Raw genomic sequence first — 19377 nt, 5'->3', positions numbered from 1 at the left:
TATATGGGGAGGGGCTGTGGATCAGTGGTAAAGCATCTACTTGGCATGCAGAAGATCCCAGGTTCAATCCCCAGCATCTCCAGTTAAAGGAACTAGGCAAGTAGGTGATGTGAAAGACCTCTGCCTGAGACCCTGGAGAGCCGCTGCCAGTCTGAGTGGACAATACTGACTTTAATGGACCAAGGGTCTGATTCAGTGTAAGGCAGCTTCATGTGTTCATATGCTCATTGTTACAGAAAGCAGTAACAAATATGTATTTATTTATTTTCTTAGTTCGACTTACTACCCTGCTCTCCTGCTCTCTGCACAAATTATTTTCATAGTTTACTAAGCACTTGAGCGGGGAACAGCATGGAGTTTATAAGGACGGGGATGCATAGTCAGCCCTAGTATAGCCTCTTTGCTGAGCTCTTTGACTCCTTCTGGCAGCTGGAAGGTGAAGGACCTCAAGAGGCTGGTGAAGAAGATGAAGAGCTCGATCTCTGCCAGCTGCCTCCCCAGACACATACGGGCCCCTGTCAAGGAATTAAAGACACAAATCAAATGAATAATATGTATTACACCTGTCCTTATGTGTCTATTACTTCAGCCTGCAGCTAATTTGGACTTTGAGGAGGAAATCTGGGTTGCTGAACCATACCCCCCTCTCACGTCCTGAACTAGCCCGCCAGCATCTCCCATCACCGCAACCAGCCGTTCCTTACAAATCTCCTTTTAATCTCTGACCCAGCACCCTTCAGGAGACTGGACTTGGCCCCGAGTAACCAATAGCTATCCACTATTGTGAATTTATGTGACTTTAGGATTACTTCCTCCATAAAACAACAAAAGTTGTATAATACAACTGTTTATATAATATAGCCACTGAACTTTGGAAAAGCAGATGGATCTACAAGAGGATATTTTGACCAGAATGTGTAATTCACATTTCATTGCACTTCCCTTTTAATTGAAGAACCAACATCTAAATGTACTAGACTTCCCAAGGGCAATAATGGCAGCTGGAGCTACAAGAAGCTAGTAGGCAAGAAATGGAAAGGAGGGAGCAGCTGATTGCTCTGGACTTGTCCCAGCACCATCCACAATAAAGATAAATGTCCAAAATACTTTGGTTGCCAGCTCCAGGGTGGGAAATACCTGGAGATTTTGGGGGCAGAGCCTGAGGAAGGCGGTCAATTTTCTCCAGGGGAACTGATTAAGACTGTTGGAGGAGGGATGGGAAAATTCAGGTTCAGGTTTAATTGGCCTTTTTTCCAGGAAAACCTGAATGCTGAATTCCCCTATACCGGTAAAGTTGGGAATTCAGCTTTAAATTCGGGATTTCTGAAAAATTCGGCCATTTAAACCCATTAAACCCATTTTGGGCTTTCCATGACTCCTGGGTTTTTTTTTGCAGGTAGAGCTCCCAAATTTTCAGGGTAGCTTGAAGGGACTCTCCTTGCAAGAACCCCCACGTTTGGTGAAGATTGGGTCAGGGGGTCCAATGTTATGGGGTCTAGAAGGGGTCACCCTCTTCCTCCATTAAAACCAATATAAATGGGTTTCAATGCATTCCCATGGAAAAAGGGGGAGACCCCTTCCAGACACCATAAAATCGAACCCCTGACCCAATCTTCACCAAACGTGGGGGTTCTTGCAAGGAGAGTCTCTTCAAGCTATCCTGAAAATTTGGGAACCCTACCTGCAAAAATGCTCCCCCAGGAGCTTTGCAAAAAAAAAAAAAAAAAACCATTATACCAGTCAGTGGGAAAAGGAAATGGCTTTTCCCCATGAATTGGTATAATGGGGTTTTTTCGTTTGCAATGTTGATACATTGTATCTCTATGGAGGCACAGGGTGAACTTTGCAAAGATACATTGCAAAGATTAAACTAAAGATTCTGAACACAGCCACTTTTCCAATGCATTTCAAAGGAGGAGGATGGAGGCAACCCCTTCCAGACCCCATAACTCCGGACCCCTGACCCAGTCCTTGCAAAACTTGGGGGTTCTTGCAAGGAGAGTCCCTCCTAGCTACCCTGAAAATTGGGACCTCTACCTGCAAAAATGCCCCCACAGGAGCAGCAGAAATGCATTCCTGATAAAGCTGAATTTTCGGGAATGGAAAATTCAGCTTCGCCAACCCCCTGGATTTGCTGATTCAGTAAACCCAAACCAGAAATTTACCAAAATGACATTTATTCGGTATTTTTTCAGTTTGGGTTTTACCGAATGAACAGCCTTAGAACTGATCTCTATCGGCTGGAGATTAGTTGTAATAGCAGGAGATCTCCAGCTAGTATCTGAAGGTTGGCAACCCTAGAGGGAAGTCATGCTCCATAGCTGGAATACCCTTTCATCTGTGGCAGCCTTCCAGTGGCTCCAAATGTATATGTTTCTCTGTGTTTTATTTTTATTGTAATCTGCCTTTTTTTCCTTTGAGAGAAAGGCAGGATAGATTGTTTAAATAAATAAATAACTAAAGCACAAATAGAATAAGTGTTACTAGATTCAGTCTTGAAATAACCTTGTAAATTTGACTAATTACTCATAAGCTAGTTCCTAGTTCTCCGCTTACCTGCACCAAATGGCAGAAATTCTTCTCTATCCACAAAATTTCCATCCTTGTCCAAAAAATGATTTGGGTTGAACTCTTCTGGGGTTGCCCATTGCTTGGGATCCAGAAGAACAGAGGCAATATCTGGGAGAAGAAAGGTTCCCTAAAAGGAAGAAACAATTGACTCAGAATACTTCAAGAACAGCACAATCCATCAATACTCCCTGAAAAATCTAATGCCTTTTGACATGTGAGAAAATTATCTGTGTGTTTTGAAGGAAGAACTGTAAGGAAGGTAAGAAGGGGGAGGGTTCGAACTTAATTGTTTTATCATGTGTGCTTTAAATTATTCAATTGTTAGCAGCCTTGGTGGCCCTTATAAGAGCAGAAAGGCAGGATACAGATTTTGTAAATAATAATAACAATAGGAAGAAGAATAACACATTTATGTATTCCAGGGAAACTGTAGTGACATTAAATTCTTCTCAGCCACAATAAATTGAAAATACCCAGATCCTGAGGAAAAACCATCTGGATCCAACACCATGCCCTGTTTCATTTTAAATATTGCTCCAAGAATTTATCAGGGCAAATTCAGATTTTAAACCAATCCAATGTTTGTTCCAAGGTCCTTAAAAGTTCTAGATTGCAGCCCCAGACAGCATTTAGGCGTAACTTGATTATAACTTTCTGCATATCTTCAAAGCAGCTGCTAAATAATAAAGTACAGATAAAGTAACAGCCTTATCTTTACCAGACAGCAGATACATGAAGTGGTAATTGAAAAATACCTTTTCAGTATTTTTCGGGGGGGGGGGGGGGACCAGTAAAAAAAAATTCTGAAAAAGTGGATCCCAAATGATGCCAAATTCAGCATTTTTCGTGACCGATTTGCCCCAACACCACTTTTAACCCCCTCCCTCCCTTTCCCCCTTCCTCACTTTTCTGCTGCCTGGGACTGCAGTCACCTTCAGACTCCAAGTGGAGTTTGACTGCAGCGGGGACAGAGAACTGAAGCTCTGCACTGCGTATTTTTCCAGTTCAGATTTATTAACCTGAAAAATTTTGATTTTCCGGGGAAAGCCAAATATTATTAAGTATTTAGCTTTTTTCAGAATTTTCGACAATTAAATCCGAACCTGAAAAATACCGGAAAAAATTGGTGCACACCCCTACTTTTGATTACACTGGTTTATATTATGTTAACTGCCTTGCGTCTCAATAAGAAAAATGGAGTGCAAATAACATTTTTTAAAAACTTGAAGAAAGGATTGTACACCCTCTTTCCAGTTACTCATCTAAAGCAGGGGTGGCAAATTAACACACATAGGTAAGCACAGGTGGAACATGCTATTTAGGAGGGATGATACAATAATCCCAGTGCAAGAATGCATCATTGTGAGGAAAGGAGGTTAGTCCACTTGCCCTTCAAGCAGTCCTGCAGAGGAAGCCCCCATGAAGACGCAGCTTGTAAATTCCTTCCATCAATACATACTGCTCTTTGGATCCAGGAGTGCAGCTAAAAATATTGGCTATACCTTTGGAATGAGAAAACCGAGCATGTTCACATCCTTCACAGATTCTCTGGGAATCCCAACTAACAAGATATATTGGGAACGCTGGATCTCATGAATCACAGCATTGGTGTAGGGTAATTTCTTCCTGTCCTGATGGGTGTATGATTGAGAGGAACCCAAAACATCTTCCATTTCCTTGTAGACTTTTTCTGGTAGGAAAAGAATTTTGCATTTAGGTTGAAAACAAACTTGCATTGGACAGTGAATAAGAACATCAGAGGTACCCTGCTGGATCAGACCAATGGTTTATCTAGTCTAGTATCCTGTTTTGCATAGTGGGCAACCTAGTAACCTGGAGAGTCAACAAACATGGCATACTGGCCAAGGCCTAGCCTGTTGACTTTAATGGACTTGGAAGGGTGTAACTTTGTTTAGGATTGCACTTCCAGCCAATGCTAGGAAGACCCTTAAGACCACCATACTATACCTATCTCCAAACTGTTCCCCTTCCTCCTGTGATTTCATATGGTTCACAGATAGTTACAATGCATTAATAAAAATGAAAAGCAAAAGTAAGAGCTACCCTTTCCATGCTGTACCAGATTTCCTTACCTTGAATATCTGGATGATTTGCAATGAGGAGTAGTGCCCATTGCAGAGTTGTCACGGTAGTGTCCGATCCTGCGATAAAGAGGTCAAAAATGGAATGAGCCAGGTTCCCTTCATCGTAGGTGGAGTTGGGGTCACTCTTTCTCTGTTGTAAACAATGGAAAATGAAGGTTGAAATTAATTCTAACAATTTTGCTCAGGGGTGGTTTGGCCATTAAGGCTGCCAAAAACATCCTGGTGGATCAATGGCCTGGGGGTCTGTTCCCCTTCCCACCAGGACCATCCTTGCCCCCAAATGAGTACTTGGTGGGAAGGGTCTTTTCCTCTCTCCCTCTCTCTCTCCCTCTCTCTCTCCCTCTCTCTCTCTCTCTCTCTCTCCCTCCCTCCCTCCCTCCCTGGGGTGGGCAGGACCTTATTTTGCTGTTATTAACCACCACCACAAACTGAAGTCCCAGAACTTGCATCTAAAAAGAATGGAGAGAGTTGTTGGGGGTGAATTCAAAAAACTTGAGTAGTGAAATAGCTGTCAGATAGGAGGGTTAGTAAAAAGAACTTCATTCATGGTGGGTCTGTACATTTTGAATATCAGAAGGAAAGGTAGTCATATTAGGAAATCAATTCAATTGTTGTTTCACTGAATTCAATGAAAAACACATTTCCATGTTCTTTCTCCATTATGGCCCCCACCTTATGGAGAGTGGCCCTGCCTGAGGAGGTCAGGAAAAATCCCACTCTCCTAGCTTTCCACAACTTATGCCAAACTGAATTATTTGAGAGGGCTTTTCAGTGCAGGCAATAGAGTTTGACTGCACAAAATGGTTCACAAACGTACTTGGATAAATGATAAGGGACTTCTGGCTATTCTACTGTCTATAGCTTACTGTAAGTAGGATCCTACTATGGAATTTTTGAATCATTTAATTGTACAAAACTGGAATACCCTTATGCTACAAAATCAGCAAACTACAAATAAACAACATAAGCTGACTATTTGTAGTTAGCCAACTTCCACAGAATTGTGTCTATGTAGAGAAAGTCAGCTAATGGAAAATTCCCACCGCTAAAGTCTATGGGGATTTTTTTGCGAAGCTCCTGTTGGGGCATTTTTGGGGGTAGAGGTCCCAAATTTTCAGAGTAGCTTTCAGGGGCTCTCCTTGCATGAACCCGAATGTTTGGTGAAGATTGGATCAGGGGATATGGTGTTATGAGCTCTGGAGAGGTTGCCCCCTTCCTCCTCCATAGACAAGCATTAGCCAATCTCTTAACTGTCAATGCTTGTGTATGGAGGCGGGAGGGGGCAACCTCTTCCAGACCCCATAACTTCAAACCCCTGACCCAATCTTCACCAAACTTGGGGGTTCTTGCAAGGAGAGTCCCTGCAAGCTATCCTGCAAGATTGGGGGCTCTACATCAAAAGTTCCCCCCAGGAGCTTTGCAAAGCCTGGGGAGAACCTGAAAAATCCAGATAATTACCTTCCCCCCCCCCCCGGGAATGGCCCATTTGGCTTTGGCTTTCCCCCCAGGTTTTGGAATTCGGTAAACTCAAACCCGAAATGTACCAAAATGGCTTTTTGCAACTAATTTTTGCTTCGGGTATATCGATATGCACAGCCCTAGTTAATACGTATGCTTTGCTTCTGTTCGGACTTTCAGATTTCAAGTTGGCTCCAGATTTCTACGGCACTAATCCTATCACACTGTTTATTGAATGTCCCATTCTGTTGATTGTATTGACTCACTCTGTGCGATCTGCCTGGAGTCCCTGTGAGAAGGGCAGACTATAAATAACACTAAATAAATAAATAAATAACACTCCTGACTCTCCTGGATTTCATACATCATCCAAACGATCCTCCTTGACAAATTTCAGGCAGGTAGAAGAGAACGTATGTAATTGATAAATGCTTATAATTCTAATGTATAATAATCTAATTCTGAAGGCATAGAGAAACAGACATGGGTGTCATCTGCATGTGTATGTGTGTGGGTGCCGTCAAGTCACAGCTGACTTATAGCAACTCCATTGGGTTTCTATGCCATTAAAGGTTTATTATGATTATGATTAACTCCATTGGGTTTTCCAGGCAAGAGACATTTGGAGGTGTTTTTTCATCACCTGCCGCCATGTCAAAACCCTGGTATTTCTTGGAAGTTGCCCAAACAAATTCTTTCCAGGGATGGCTCTGCTTAGCTTCTTGATCTGACTAGATAAGGCTAGCTTGGGGCTACCCAGGTCATGTATTTGAGTGTTGCTTGCCAGAGGCAAAAATTAAAGATATTGTGGACAGGATCCCAAAACTGATCAAACCTACAGAGTCGTGGAAACATTTGTGATGGGCAGGGAGCTATTCCTGTTGGCAGCAGAGGATACGACTCTCAATAATGGGTTTAATTTACAAATGTAAAGGTACCGGTTGGATATTTGGGGGGGGGGTTAATGTAAGAGTTGTTCAGCAGTGGAATTAGCTGCCTATGGAGGTGGTAAGCTCCCCTTCACTGGCAGTCTTCAAGCGGCTGGACAAACACTTGTCTGGGATGCTTTAGGCTGATCGTGCTTTCAGCAGGGAGTTGGACTAGATGCCCTTAATGCTCCAACTGTATGATTCTATGGATACATCAGACTGGGAACATGGACCATCCTAACTAGCCTCTATGACTGTGGAGGCTCTAAGTCCAATAAGGATTGTGACCAGGTAAGTGAACCTATATCTCTCAGTACTAGGGTTATTAGGATAAATTCTCCTAATTCCTCTTTTTACAATTTCTCTCTGAAATCCAGCAATCCTTTTCTTTCCCTCATTTTAGGAATTTGGAGTCTTTGATCAAAATGGAATTGACTGGAAACAGAGAAATTTGATGATAGGAAGGGAAGGGAGGTTCTGCAAAAATGTCAGAATTTCACTCTATAGATGAAATTTCACTTTTGACCTTCAAAGCCCTATGTGGTTTGGAACCAACATACTTGACAGAGTATGACAGTGTTAAAAGGCATGAAAGTTTCAAAGAATAAAAATTAAACTTACACCAGTTGGGTCTTTTTGTTGAGTTGATCTAATTGCACATACAAGGCAGATACTTACTTTCTCTATCTGAAGTAGATAGAAATCAATGTAATCCTGTGGATCATGCAGGGACTGGTTCTCCTTATGCTTTTCTATCTCTTTCCTTATAAATGAAAGCACGACATCTCTGCTAGAAAACGCTTTTTTATGAGGACCTGGGAGACAGTCCAAGAGCCATGGAAACATTTCATATAACTGCAGGAAATATGAAGGCAAAATCTTATTTTTACTGAGAAGAGGCACAGTAATACAGTCTTTTACATATTTAAGTGCTGTCAATTCACAATTTACTCACGGCACCCCCAGCAAGGGGCTTTCAAGGCAAGTGAGAAGAAGAGGTGGTTTGTCATTGTCTTCCTCTGCATAGTCCTCCTTGGCAGTCTCCCATCCAAGTAGTGACCCTGTTTAGCTTCTGAGATTGGGCTATACCAAGCCACCTTCCCTCCCAAGTGTCATTTGGGTTGGTCTGAATAAAGTGTATTATTAGGGTTGCCAACCTCCAGGTACTAGCTGGAAATCTCCTGCTATTACAACTGCTCTCCAGCAAATACAGATCAGTTCACCTGGAGAAAATGGCCACTTTGGCCATTGGGCTCTATGACATTGAAGTCCCACCCTCCCCAAACTCCGGCTTCCTCAGGCTCCACCCCCATCACTCCAGTCAGTGGCAAAGAGAGACCTAGAAACCCTGTGAATTACATTAAAGTTATTCTAGATTCTTATTTTGACCCATGAGGCTACTTTAACTTTTCATTTATTTTGAAAACCCAGAGTATAGCTGAAATAGAGAGGGATTCTTTACCTGGAGGAAATTGACTTGGGAAAAATCTGAAATCAATGTAATCTATAGTTTTCTTTGGTAGAGGCTGCTGCATTAAGGTTGCCAGAACGCTCATCGCCACTGGTGGGAGGTTTTGGGGGTAGAGCCGGAGGAGGGCAGGGTTTGGGGAGGGACTACAATGCCATAGAGTCCCATTGCAAAAGTGGACCATTTTCTCCAGGTTAACTGTTCTCTATCGGCTGGAGACCTGTTATAGCAGAAGATCTCCAGCTAGTACCTGGAGGTTAACCCCAAATCACACGGAAAAACACATCATGAAATCTCTATCAATCATTAATAAATTCACAAAATTCTGATGAAAAGTACAGTGAAACCGTAGGATACAATATACATACAACATTAATCTGAAGTAGAAAATAAATTCACACCAAGGTGTGTACAATAGTAACAATATATCAAAAATATATCTCTGACAATAACTTTCCTATTCACAACATAATGTAGTTAATATTTCTATTTCTGAAAGGTTACTGAAGGGGAACTGATGAAGACTAAGAACAAAAACAGCCGTCTTCCTCTTCGACCTTGAGCCTTACCTGTGACTCCAGGCTTCCTTGGAGAGCCCTCCACCTCCCGAGGACGTTTGTTCCACTGAGGAACCACTCTGTTAGAAAATTCTTCCTAATGTCTAGACAGAAACTCTTTTGATTTAATTTCACACTACTCACACCATAAAGTATGCTTGTTGCAAATGTTAAGATAATGTTAATAGCTTCTGTCAACTTGAGGAATTCTTCATCGTCAATAGAAAACCGGTGTCCAAAAGCCAAAGCACAGATCACGTTGAAGACTGAATTTCTGATGTGTAATGAAGGGTCAAGAGGCTCCCCTACAAATACAATCATTGATACTTATATTAATATTAACTCTACCTTTGTGGTTACTACTTTAATTTCATGCTAAACTAGAGGTGGTTAGGGCTGTCGATTCGGTTCATCCTGAACCGAAAAACAGCCGAATTTCACCCGATTCAGCGGTTTTCAGTTCGGGATGAACCAATTTCAAAAAAAGGTGGGAAAACCACAAGCTGAATTCGGCGAGTTCGGGCGATCACCGAATAAATTCAGCAGGTTCGGCATTCCCAAACCTGCCTTTCCTGGGATGGCAGCGTGGAGCCCTTTAAAGACCCCCCCCCCGCCGGGCTTCCAGGGACTCCCTGGAAGCCCTGCGGGGGGGTCTCTAAACTCCTCCACGCTGCCTGGTCTGGCAGTGCGGAGCACTTTAATGATCCCCCCGCCGGGCTTCCAGGGAGTCCCTGGAAGCCGGGCAGGGGGGTCTTTAAAGAGCTCCGCGCTGCCTGGGCTGGCAGCATGGAGGAGTTTAAGCATCCCTCTGCCGGGCTTCCAGGGAGTCCCTGGAAGCTGGGCGGGGAGGTCTTTAAAGGGCTCCGCCCTGCCTGGGCTGGCAGCACGGAGCACTTTAACGACCCCCCGCCGAGCTTCCAGGGACTCCGTGGAAGCCTGGCGGGGGGGTCTCTAAACTCCTCAGCGCTACCTGGGCTGGCAGTGCAGAGCACTTTAATGACCCCCCCCCCGCTGGGCTTCCAGGGAGTCCCTGGAAGCCTGGCAGGGGGGTCTCTAAGCTCCTCCGCACTGCCTACGCTGGCAGCGTGGAGCACTTTGGCGGTGGGGGGGGTTAAGCTTCTCCCCTGCCTGGGTCCCGACGCTCAGCTGTTGGGCGGGGGCGGGGTTCCCGGGAAACCGGGCGGGGGGTTAAACTGCTCTGCGCTGCCTTCCCAGGCAGCACAGAACCCTTTAAAGACCCCCCACCCAGCTTCCAGGTACTCCTTGGAAGCCTGGCGGGGAGATGCTTAAACTCCTCCGCGCTGCCAGCCCAGGCCGCGCAGAGCCCTTTAAAGACCCCCCACCCGGCTTCCAGGGACTCCCTGTGTGTGTGGGGGAAATGTCCCCCTCCAGAGGCCAGGTCTACTGAGCAGTTGGATAGATGGTAGACCTGGCCTCCGGAGGCCCATAGAAATCAATGGGTAGACCTGGTCTCCGGAGAAGAATCTTCCCCCCCCCCCGAGGTCAGGTCTACCTGTTGACTTCCATGGCGGTAGACCTGGCCTCCTGACTGAGATCGGCAAGGTATGGAGAGAGAGGCAGGGACTGGCCGATCACTGGGGGGGGGAGGCAGGGACAGGGCGATCGCTGGAGGGGAGGAAGGGCGGGCGAGGAAAGGACGGGCGAGGTGGGTGGGCGACTGAGGCTGGCCGCTGGAGCAGCCCTGCTCAGCCCGGAATGAGGGAAAGTTGCAGGGTTGGAGAGCGGGGGCTGGCAGCACAGATCAGTTTAAAGACCCACCCCCACCCCTTCTCGGAAGCCTGGAGAAGGGGGACAGGTGGGTCTTTAGACTGATCCACGCTGCCAAGGCTGGCCGGGTTCGGCCGAATCCAAACCATACCGAATTTTTTTTTCAACAGCCCTAGAGGTGGTAGGGGAAAAGAATCAACAAGTTCTCCATTGTGGACGTATTTCCACACTAGAGACTTTCCATCAGGATTTCTGTAGATTGGTGTATATGGCACCATAATCGCCTACTATCACATACCCTTTGCACGTGCAAAAGTCTCAACAAGCTGATGGGCCTCCTCTTGTACTTGGTGCTCCACACCTTTCTTCCCCAGTCCCAACTTCCGCATGGTAACCATCCCAAATTTCCTTTGTTGCTTCCAGGTGTGACCATTTGAAAATATAATACCTAAAGCCATTAAGAACCAATAAGAAATTTTACTCACAAGAATTCCTGCAAATAAATATGTAGATTTCCATCTCAGAAAATATCCAATTGGAATGACATTAATACCTATTAATTCTGAGCTATTTTGCACCATTGGCCTTGGCCTTATTTTTTATTGCTCATGAGACAAATATCAGCCTGCATAACCAGTGCTGATTTCCATGTTGGTTCAACCCCTATTTCCATATGTCTGGTGGGCTGTGTGTATTGTTTGGCACATATAAACTGCTGCTTATACTATTATACATTTAAATACATTTAAATACTATTATACATTTAAATATTGTTGCTTTCCCCCAGTTCCTTCTTCATGTCTTCCACTGCTATGCTTTGTGCATAAAGAACAGTCTCTTTCAAACAAGCAAGACTTCCTCCTTTATTCATCTCCTCAAAACCATATGCTTCTACAGACCTTCTCATTAAGGCAGACATAACACAAATAAAATAAAATAAATGTCTCCTTTGTTTTCTGTCAGGTTTATGTAATATTAAGTACAGTGGATTATCTGACAGTCTCAATGCCATGGCTACTAAGTGCAGGAAAATGTCTATTTGCAGAGTTTCCGTGATGTAAATAATGAAACATTCAGAAATTTCCTTGGTTCCCTTTTGCTTGATGTTACTCTATGATTTGACCAGGAAAACAATATTTCACTCTTCCCAGCAACTTACCCTTCCCTTTTGCTATAACTTTCATGAAAGGGGTCATTGGTCGGTCAACAAAGTCTTCTGAATGGTTTATCAGTCCCTCTTTCACTCCTTGGAATCCAGACAGTATAACTATAGGTATATGTCCCAGCCATAAAGTGAAAAGATTTCCATATTGCTTTTCCATCTGCCATTTGCATCAAAAGAGACAACAGAAATAGATTCAGACAAGCTGTTTTCAAATCAACATTGTGCTTTCCTTTTCCACGTGCAGAAGTCCTCTCTGCCCACCACTCCTCACTGTATTCATTTCCCTCTCAGATTTCTGTCCCTTCCAACCTCATCATCCCTTTTGTTCTCTGGAGACACCCTCACATCTCCCTGTTACAACATCCTCATGTTTGTTGGTGAACAACATAAGGAATTTGAGGAGGGGCTGTGGCTCAGTGGTAGAGGATCTGCCTGACACACAGAAGGTCCCAGGTTCAATCCCCAACATCTCCAGCTAAAGACGATCAGGTGATGTGAAAGATCTGCCCCAGAGACTCTGAAGAGATGCTGCCAGCCTGAGTAGACAATACTGACCTTGATGGCCCAAGTGTCTGATTGAATGTAAGGCAGATTCATCTGACATTGTATCAGACACACAAGGGGTTTGTGTGGCTCAGATGCAGAGTAGTCCTTTTGCGCTCTCAGCGTAGGGTTGCCAACCTCCAGGTACTAGCTGGAGATCTGCTGTTACAACTGATCTCCAGCCGATAGAGATCAGTTCACCTGGAGAAAATGGCTCCATTGGCAATTAGACTCTATGGCATTGAAGCCCCTCCCCAAACCCCACCCTCCTCTGGCTCTACCCCAAAAACCTCCCGCCAGTGGCGAAGAGGGACCTGGCAACCCTATCCCAGCATCAGCACATATGGGGAAGCAACTCTAGCCTTCCTCCTCCCAGAACTATTTTCATATCCTCAGAATGCACTGTGGAGCCACTACTGGCTTAGCTGCAAAAATCACATTAAATATATGGCTACACATAATTTTTCATGACATGACTAACAAGCAGCTCCATTGTGGCTGCCCACGGTAGCTGGAAAACACATTTGACCTGTAGTGATACCACCAATGCCTGCCCTTCCCTGCCCTCCATGAACCGGTGAAAGTGCTTGAGGAGTCAGCTTAAATGGGGGGCATCGAGAAATAGGATTACCAACCTCCAGGTACTAGCTGGAGATCTCCTGCTATTACAACTGATCTCCAGCCGATAGAGATCAGTTCCCCTGGAGAAAATGGCCGCTTTGGCAATTGGACTCTATGGCATTGAAGTCTCTCCCCTAACCCAAACTCTACCTTCCTCAGGCTCTGCCCAAAAATCTCCCACCAATGGTGAAGAGGGACCTGGCAACCCTATTAAGAAATAAACGTTTCCCCCTTGGGGCTCGAGGGCTGGGTCCCTTTATTGTGTCTGCTGTCTTGGATGCTCCCAAAGGTTAGGGGAGCACCCATATGCAAAGTCACTCCTCCCCCACCCCTATCATGTAATTGTCTTCTGTTTTTATTAGCTTGACAGTACAAAAGCTACTAATTAAATATTTATTTGTCATTCACAAAAAAACTACTGAATATATCATCTTCACAAGTCATCCAAATCAGCATAACTGTGAAATTGCTTGAGTTGCAATACAGGGTAATCCAGAGCAAAAGATCCAACTAAACCAGAATGAATACTCTTCAGAACAAAGGGTTATAGGTGGAAGTCCTTGCCCTTCATCCTAATGTCTCAAGAACGATGAGAACGGACATGTTCCCAGCAGTTTATTTTTGAAGAGATCTGAGTTCAAATCCTGGCGCATTTTGTCTTGTTTCCAGGCAGCACCTGGCGACCAGCAGGAGGATTGGGGGCTGGGCCATGGAGGGCACAGCATTGCATGCAATGCTACATCACTTTTGGTTCAAAACTAGAAGTGACAAGGTTTAGTTCTAGGAATTACCGGGAACTCCATGGTAAAACCATAGAGTTTGGGGTGATTCCTTTGTCTCTTGGGAAGAACCCAAGGGTGGTTTTTTTTTTTTAATCCTCGTATTTCCCCCACCAGGGATTGGCACCTCTAGGTTCCATTATTTTATTGTTCTGAAAGTTCCCATATTGTTCTGAAAGTTTTCTCATTCTCATTTTTGGTTCAAATAAAAGAATTTCTCAAATTAGTATTGAAATATGAGGTTTTCACTTCCCCCCTCTCCCTTCCTTGAGGGCATTTTGGGTAATCATGAGAAAGAGAAGAGAGAAAAATCATGCTCCACAGGCAAAAATCCTTGTGACCATGGAAACAATAGTCCAGATCCCATGCTAAAGTTCCATGTTTCCCAGAAGTAGGGTTGCCAGGTCCCTCTTTGCCACCAGTGGGAGGTTTTTCGGGAGGAGCCTGAGGAGGGCGGGGTTTGGGGAGGTACTTCAATGCCATAGAGTCCAATGGTTAAAGCGTCCATTTTCTCCAGGTGAACTGATCTCTATCGGCTGGAGATCAGTTGTAATAGCAGGAGATCTCCAGCTAGTACCTGGAGGCTGGCAACCCTCTTAGAACTGACAGCAAAGTAGTCTAATGTCATAATTTCTTAAAAATGTAAATACTAACTGCTGCAGCAATCTCTTTGAAATGTCACTGCTTCACCATGAAAGACTCCAGCGACAAGTGTTGTTATCTGCTACAGCTATTTCCTGTAAACAGAGGTACCTAAAGAAGAAATGAGCTCAGACATTTATCATAGCTGCCTGAATCCTACTATAGTGTGTGTTGTAACATGTCCTAGATATTGTTCCTCCCTTACAAAATTATTCTAACTAGCGTCTCTTCCTTCACCAGATCCTCTAACACCAGTACAGTTGCCAGGTCCCTCTTTACCACCAGCAGGAGGTTTTCGGGGCGGAGCCCGAGGAGGGCAGGGTTTGGGGAAGGGAGGGACTTCAATGCCATAGAGTCAAATTGCCAAATCAGCCATTTTCTCCAGGTGAACTATCGGCTGGAGATCAGTTGTAATAGCGGGAGATCTCCAGCTACTATCTGGAGGTTGGCAACCCTAAGCACCAGGCCTATCTAGATCATAGTCTCTTTCAACAAAGAGGGAATCTTGCCTTTCATGAAGCTAAAGCAACTGTCATTTAAATACTGATAGCTGGAGCAGACAAGAGAGAAACAGCACAGATATCTTGCTATCTCCATGCTGCCCTGGATAGCTCACCAGGTGACCTTGAGTCAGCCACCCACGTATAGCCTAACCTACCTCTCAGGGTTGTTGTAAGGATAAAGCGGAGGAGAGGAGAACAATTAAAGGCTCTTTGAGTCCCCATGAGGGAGAAAGGTGAAGTAGCCAAGTTTGCAGATGACACCAAATTATTTAGGGTGGTTAAAACAAAATCAGACTTTGAAGAGCTCCAGAAGGATCTCTGCGTACTGGAAGAATGGGCATTAAAATGGCAAATGAGATTCAATGTGAGTAAGTGTAAAGTGATGCATATTGGGGCAAAAAATCCCAACTTCACATATACACTGATGGGATCTGTGCTGGCAGCGACAGACCAAGAAAGGGATCTTGGGGCGGTAGTGGATAGCTCAATGAAGATGTCAACCCAGTGTGCGGCTGCTGTAAAAAAGGCAAATTCCATGCTGGCCATAATTAGACGAGGAATCGAGAATAAAACTGCTGATATCATACTGCCCTTGTACAAATCTATGGTGAGACCACACTTGGCATACTGTGTACAGTTCTGGTCACCACACCTAAAAAAAGGATATTACAGAGCTTCAGAAGGTGCAGAAAAGAGCAACCAACTGAAATGATTAGGGGACTAGAGCAACTGTCCTATAGGGAGCGGGTAAGACGCTTAGGGCTGTTTAGCTTGGAAAGAAGGCGGCTGAGGGGAGACATGATAGAGGTCTATAAAATTATGCATGGTTTGGAGAGAGTGGACAGGGAGAGGTTTTTCTCCCTCTCCCATAATGCTAGAACACGAGGTCATCTGTTGAGGCTGGAGGATGAGAGATTCAAAACAGATAAAAGGAAATACCATATATACCCGTGTATAAGCCGACCCGCGTATAAGACAAGGTGCCTAATTTCTCCCCAAAAATGGGGGAAAATTAGGCACCCGCGTATAAGCCGAGGGTCGGCTTATAACCCCTTCCCCCCCCCCCGCAGGCTTACCTGACAGGGCTCCCGGCAGCAAGCGGCGCAGGCCCGGTGGCGGCGGCACGGCATGGCGGGGGCCGGGGCAGCCTCCCTGCAGCTGCAGGAGGTCGCCCCAGGCCACTCCCAGCGGCAGGAAGCGGTGCGGGCCCGGCGGCAGCGGCGGCAGTGGTAAGTTCCCCCCTCCCTCCTCCCTCCTCCCTCCTCCCTCCCTCCTTTCTCCCCTCTCTACCGTATTGATCCGCGTTTAAGCCGAGTTCGGCTTTTTCAGCCCTTTTTTTGGGCTGAAAAACTCGGCTTATACGCAAGTATATACGGTATTTTTTCACACAATGCATAGTTAAATTGTGGAACTCCCTGCCCCGGGATGTGGTGATGGCCGCCAACTTGGAAGGCTTTAAGAGGGGAGTGGACATATTCATGGAGGAAAGGGGTATTCATGGCTATTAGTTAGAATGGATACTAGTCATGCTGCATACCTATACTCTCCAGGATCAGAGGAGCATGCCTATTATATTAGGTGCTGTGGAACACAGGCAGGATAATACTGCTGTAGACGTCTTGTTTGTGGCTTCCTAAAGGCACCTGGTTGGCCACTGTGTGAACAGACTGCTGGACTTGATGGGCCTTGGTCTGATCCAGCAGGGCCTTCCTTATGTTCTTATACCCAGCCCCTTCAAGCTTTCCTCATAGGACTTGGTCTCCAGACTCCTCACCATGTTCTATAACTGGTTAACTATGAAATTCATTTGATCTGGGCATTCATACTGTGGTCATGAAAGAACTGATCAGGAAGCCATTTGCTCTATCCCCTTGGGAGATTTGCAAATGTCCCCTTATCTGGAGGAGTCAGAGAACTGAGTTCTTGGTGAGTGCTCTCAAATGTTCCCACATATGAGCTCTGTGCAGATGCAGAACTCATACGTGAGACTGTGCAGATGGCCACATGAAGAACATGAGAGGGGATATGATAACCATCTTCAAGTACTTGAAGGGCTGTCATAGAGAGGAGGGTGCAGAGTGGTTTTCTGTTGCCCCAGAAGGTCGGACCAGAACCAACAGTTTGAAATTAAATCAGAAGAGTTTGTGTCTAGACATTAGGAAGAATCTTCTAACAGAGTGGTTCCTCAGTGGAACAGGCTTCCTCGGGAGGTGGAAAGCTCCCCTTCCCTGGAGGTTTTGAAGCAGAGGCTAGATGGCCATCTGTCAGCAATGCTGATTCTATGACGTTAGGCAGATCATGAGAGGGAGGGCATCTTGGCCATCTTCTGGACATGGAGTGGGGGTCACTGGGGATGTGGGGGGAGGTAGTTGTGAATTTCCTGCATTGTGCAGGGGGTTGGACTTGATCACCCTGGTGGTCCCTTCCAGCTCTACCATTCTATGATCAAATAACCTATGTGACATTAGGAAGAAAATGAGTCCAAATGCTCTTAATTTAAGTATTAAGGAATACTTACCCCTAATAAAGTGTTGCGAGACATGCGGATCCCAAGCCGCCAAATGGCTCCAATGAGAGGCAGTCGAAGAGGCCCTGGAGGATACGACTTGCTTGACCGGAACAATTTTACAAAGAGAAGAATCAAGAGGCACACTAGAACCCCCAACATTGTCCTGCCTTGCCTACTCTTTCTAGTACAACTTGAATTCTCTTTCTCTAGTGACTTTTGGCTTGCTTCGGAGACATGTCCTCTTCTCTTAATTTATCCACTGACTGCCATATATATATATATATATATATATATATTCCATTTATTAAGATAAAAAGATGACAAATCTTCTGACACCAAAACAAAGTAGTTCAGGAATGCAATCATCCGGACATGCATTATACTAACATGTGAACATGTGTTGTTATCATTGTAGCTCATTCCAATATGTGTTACTCAAATAATTATAGATGGTTAGTATGGAAGGTCAGCACAATCCAACACCAGACCACCAAGAACAGTTTTCATGAATATTCTGAAAAATTAGGTTATCATATATCATGAAATATACATAGCATTAGAGATGCATTTGTACATCTTTAAGTATTTGGAAGGCTGTCACTTAGAGGAGGGCAGGGAGCTGTTCCTGTTGGCTGCTGAGGAAGGTCAGCATAATCCAACACCAGACCACCAAGAACAGTTTTCATGGATATTCTGAAAAATTTGGTTATCATATATCATGAAATATACATAGCATTAGAGATGCATTTGTACATCTTTAAGTATTTGAAAGGCTGTCACTTAGCTTTTGTTTTTAGGGTGGGTTTTATTCCCCTCTTTTTTCTTCCACAAATGATTTTTTAGTCCATAAGTGGAAATGTATTCCTTCTTTCAGATATGCTTTCTCTAATTTTATAATTCTTGATTCTGGGTATTTGATCAAGTCTGATATCCAAACAAGACCAGTAGCTTGATAATATAATTTAATATTTGGTCATGCTAGTCCTCCTCTTTTCTTTTCATCTTGTAAAACTTTAAATCTCATTCTTGGTTTCTTGCCACTCCATACAAACTTATTTATCTGTTGTTGCCAACCTTTCAACAACTTTTCCTCTAAGTGGATTGGCAACATCTGAAAGAGAAAATTCAGTTTGGTTAATACATTCATTTGTATTGTTGACATTCTTCCTAACCAAGAAATTTGTAAATTTGACCATCTTAACAGATCCTTTTCTATTTTCCCCCACATAATTTTATGTCTTTAAATAGTGATTTGTTATGACCAGTTATGTTCATTCCTAAATATTTAATTGGATCAACAGTCACTGTACACCCTGTGACTTCTCTGATAGAATCTTCTTGCTTCGATAAAAAAATTAAAATTATTTTTGTCTTTTTTCTATTAATTTTATATCCCAAATACACCCCAAATTCTTCAATTTGATCCATTATAAACTATAACAAGAATTCAGGGTTTAAAACAGTCAATATCTACATAACTTTTCATTTTAAATTCTTCTCCATCTATTTTTAAACCTTTAATTTTAGTGTCTTGTCTGATCTTGTTTGCTAGTACTTCCAGTGCTAAGTTGAATAATAATGATTACAAAGGACAACCTTGCCCTGTTCCCTTATCTATTTAGAGTCTTTCAGTTAAAATCCCATTTATTAAAAACTTGGCATGTCGATGTGCTCTGTATCCAGTTTAAAAATCTCAAACAACATTTCAGAGATTAAAATGTTTTCATTTTAAAAGACCAGGAAATATTGTCAAAGCCTTTCTCCACATCCAAGAACATAAATGCCGCTCCCCCCTTTTT

At 44.1% G+C, this 19377-nt stretch overlaps 1 protein-coding gene across 1 annotated transcript; it reads right to left on the bottom strand.

The window, feature by feature from the left end:
- Positions 1-327: 327 nt before the first annotated feature.
- LOC130477888 (cytochrome P450 2J2-like) lies at positions 328-17737 on the bottom strand. Its single transcript, XM_056849969.1, has 9 exons — positions 17588-17737; positions 11976-12138; positions 11115-11264; positions 9233-9393; positions 7742-7918; positions 4665-4806; positions 4074-4261; positions 2557-2698; positions 328-515 (listed from the first exon to the last, which is right to left on the bottom strand). Exons 1-9 carry the CDS (start codon positions 17735-17737, stop codon positions 328-330), a joined length of 1461 nt encoding a protein of 486 aa, XP_056705947.1.
- Positions 17738-19377: the final 1640 nt, after the last annotated feature.

This window comes from Euleptes europaea, chromosome 5, assembly GCF_029931775.1.
Source record: "Euleptes europaea isolate rEulEur1 chromosome 5, rEulEur1.hap1, whole genome shotgun sequence".
Classification (NCBI taxonomy): domain Eukaryota; kingdom Metazoa; phylum Chordata; class Lepidosauria; order Squamata; family Sphaerodactylidae; genus Euleptes; species Euleptes europaea.
The sequence above is the reverse complement of the archived record's forward strand: the minus strand, read 5'-3'. Positions and strand labels throughout refer to the sequence as shown.

Excerpts from the sequence above, each read along its gene's own strand:
- LOC130477888 (XM_056849969.1), bottom strand. The coding sequence starts at position 17,737 with ATGTTGGGGGTTCTAGTGTGCCTCTTGATTCTTCTCTTTGTAAAATTG. Across the intron at positions 9,394-11,114 it reads GACTTTTGCACGTGCAAAGG|GGGAGCCTCTTGACCCTTCA; the intron begins GTATGTGATAGT and ends TTGTATTTGTAG. Across the intron at positions 4,262-4,664 it reads AAATCATCCAGATATTCAAG|AAAAAGTCTACAAGGAAATG; the intron begins GTAAGGAAATCT and ends TTTTCCTACCAG.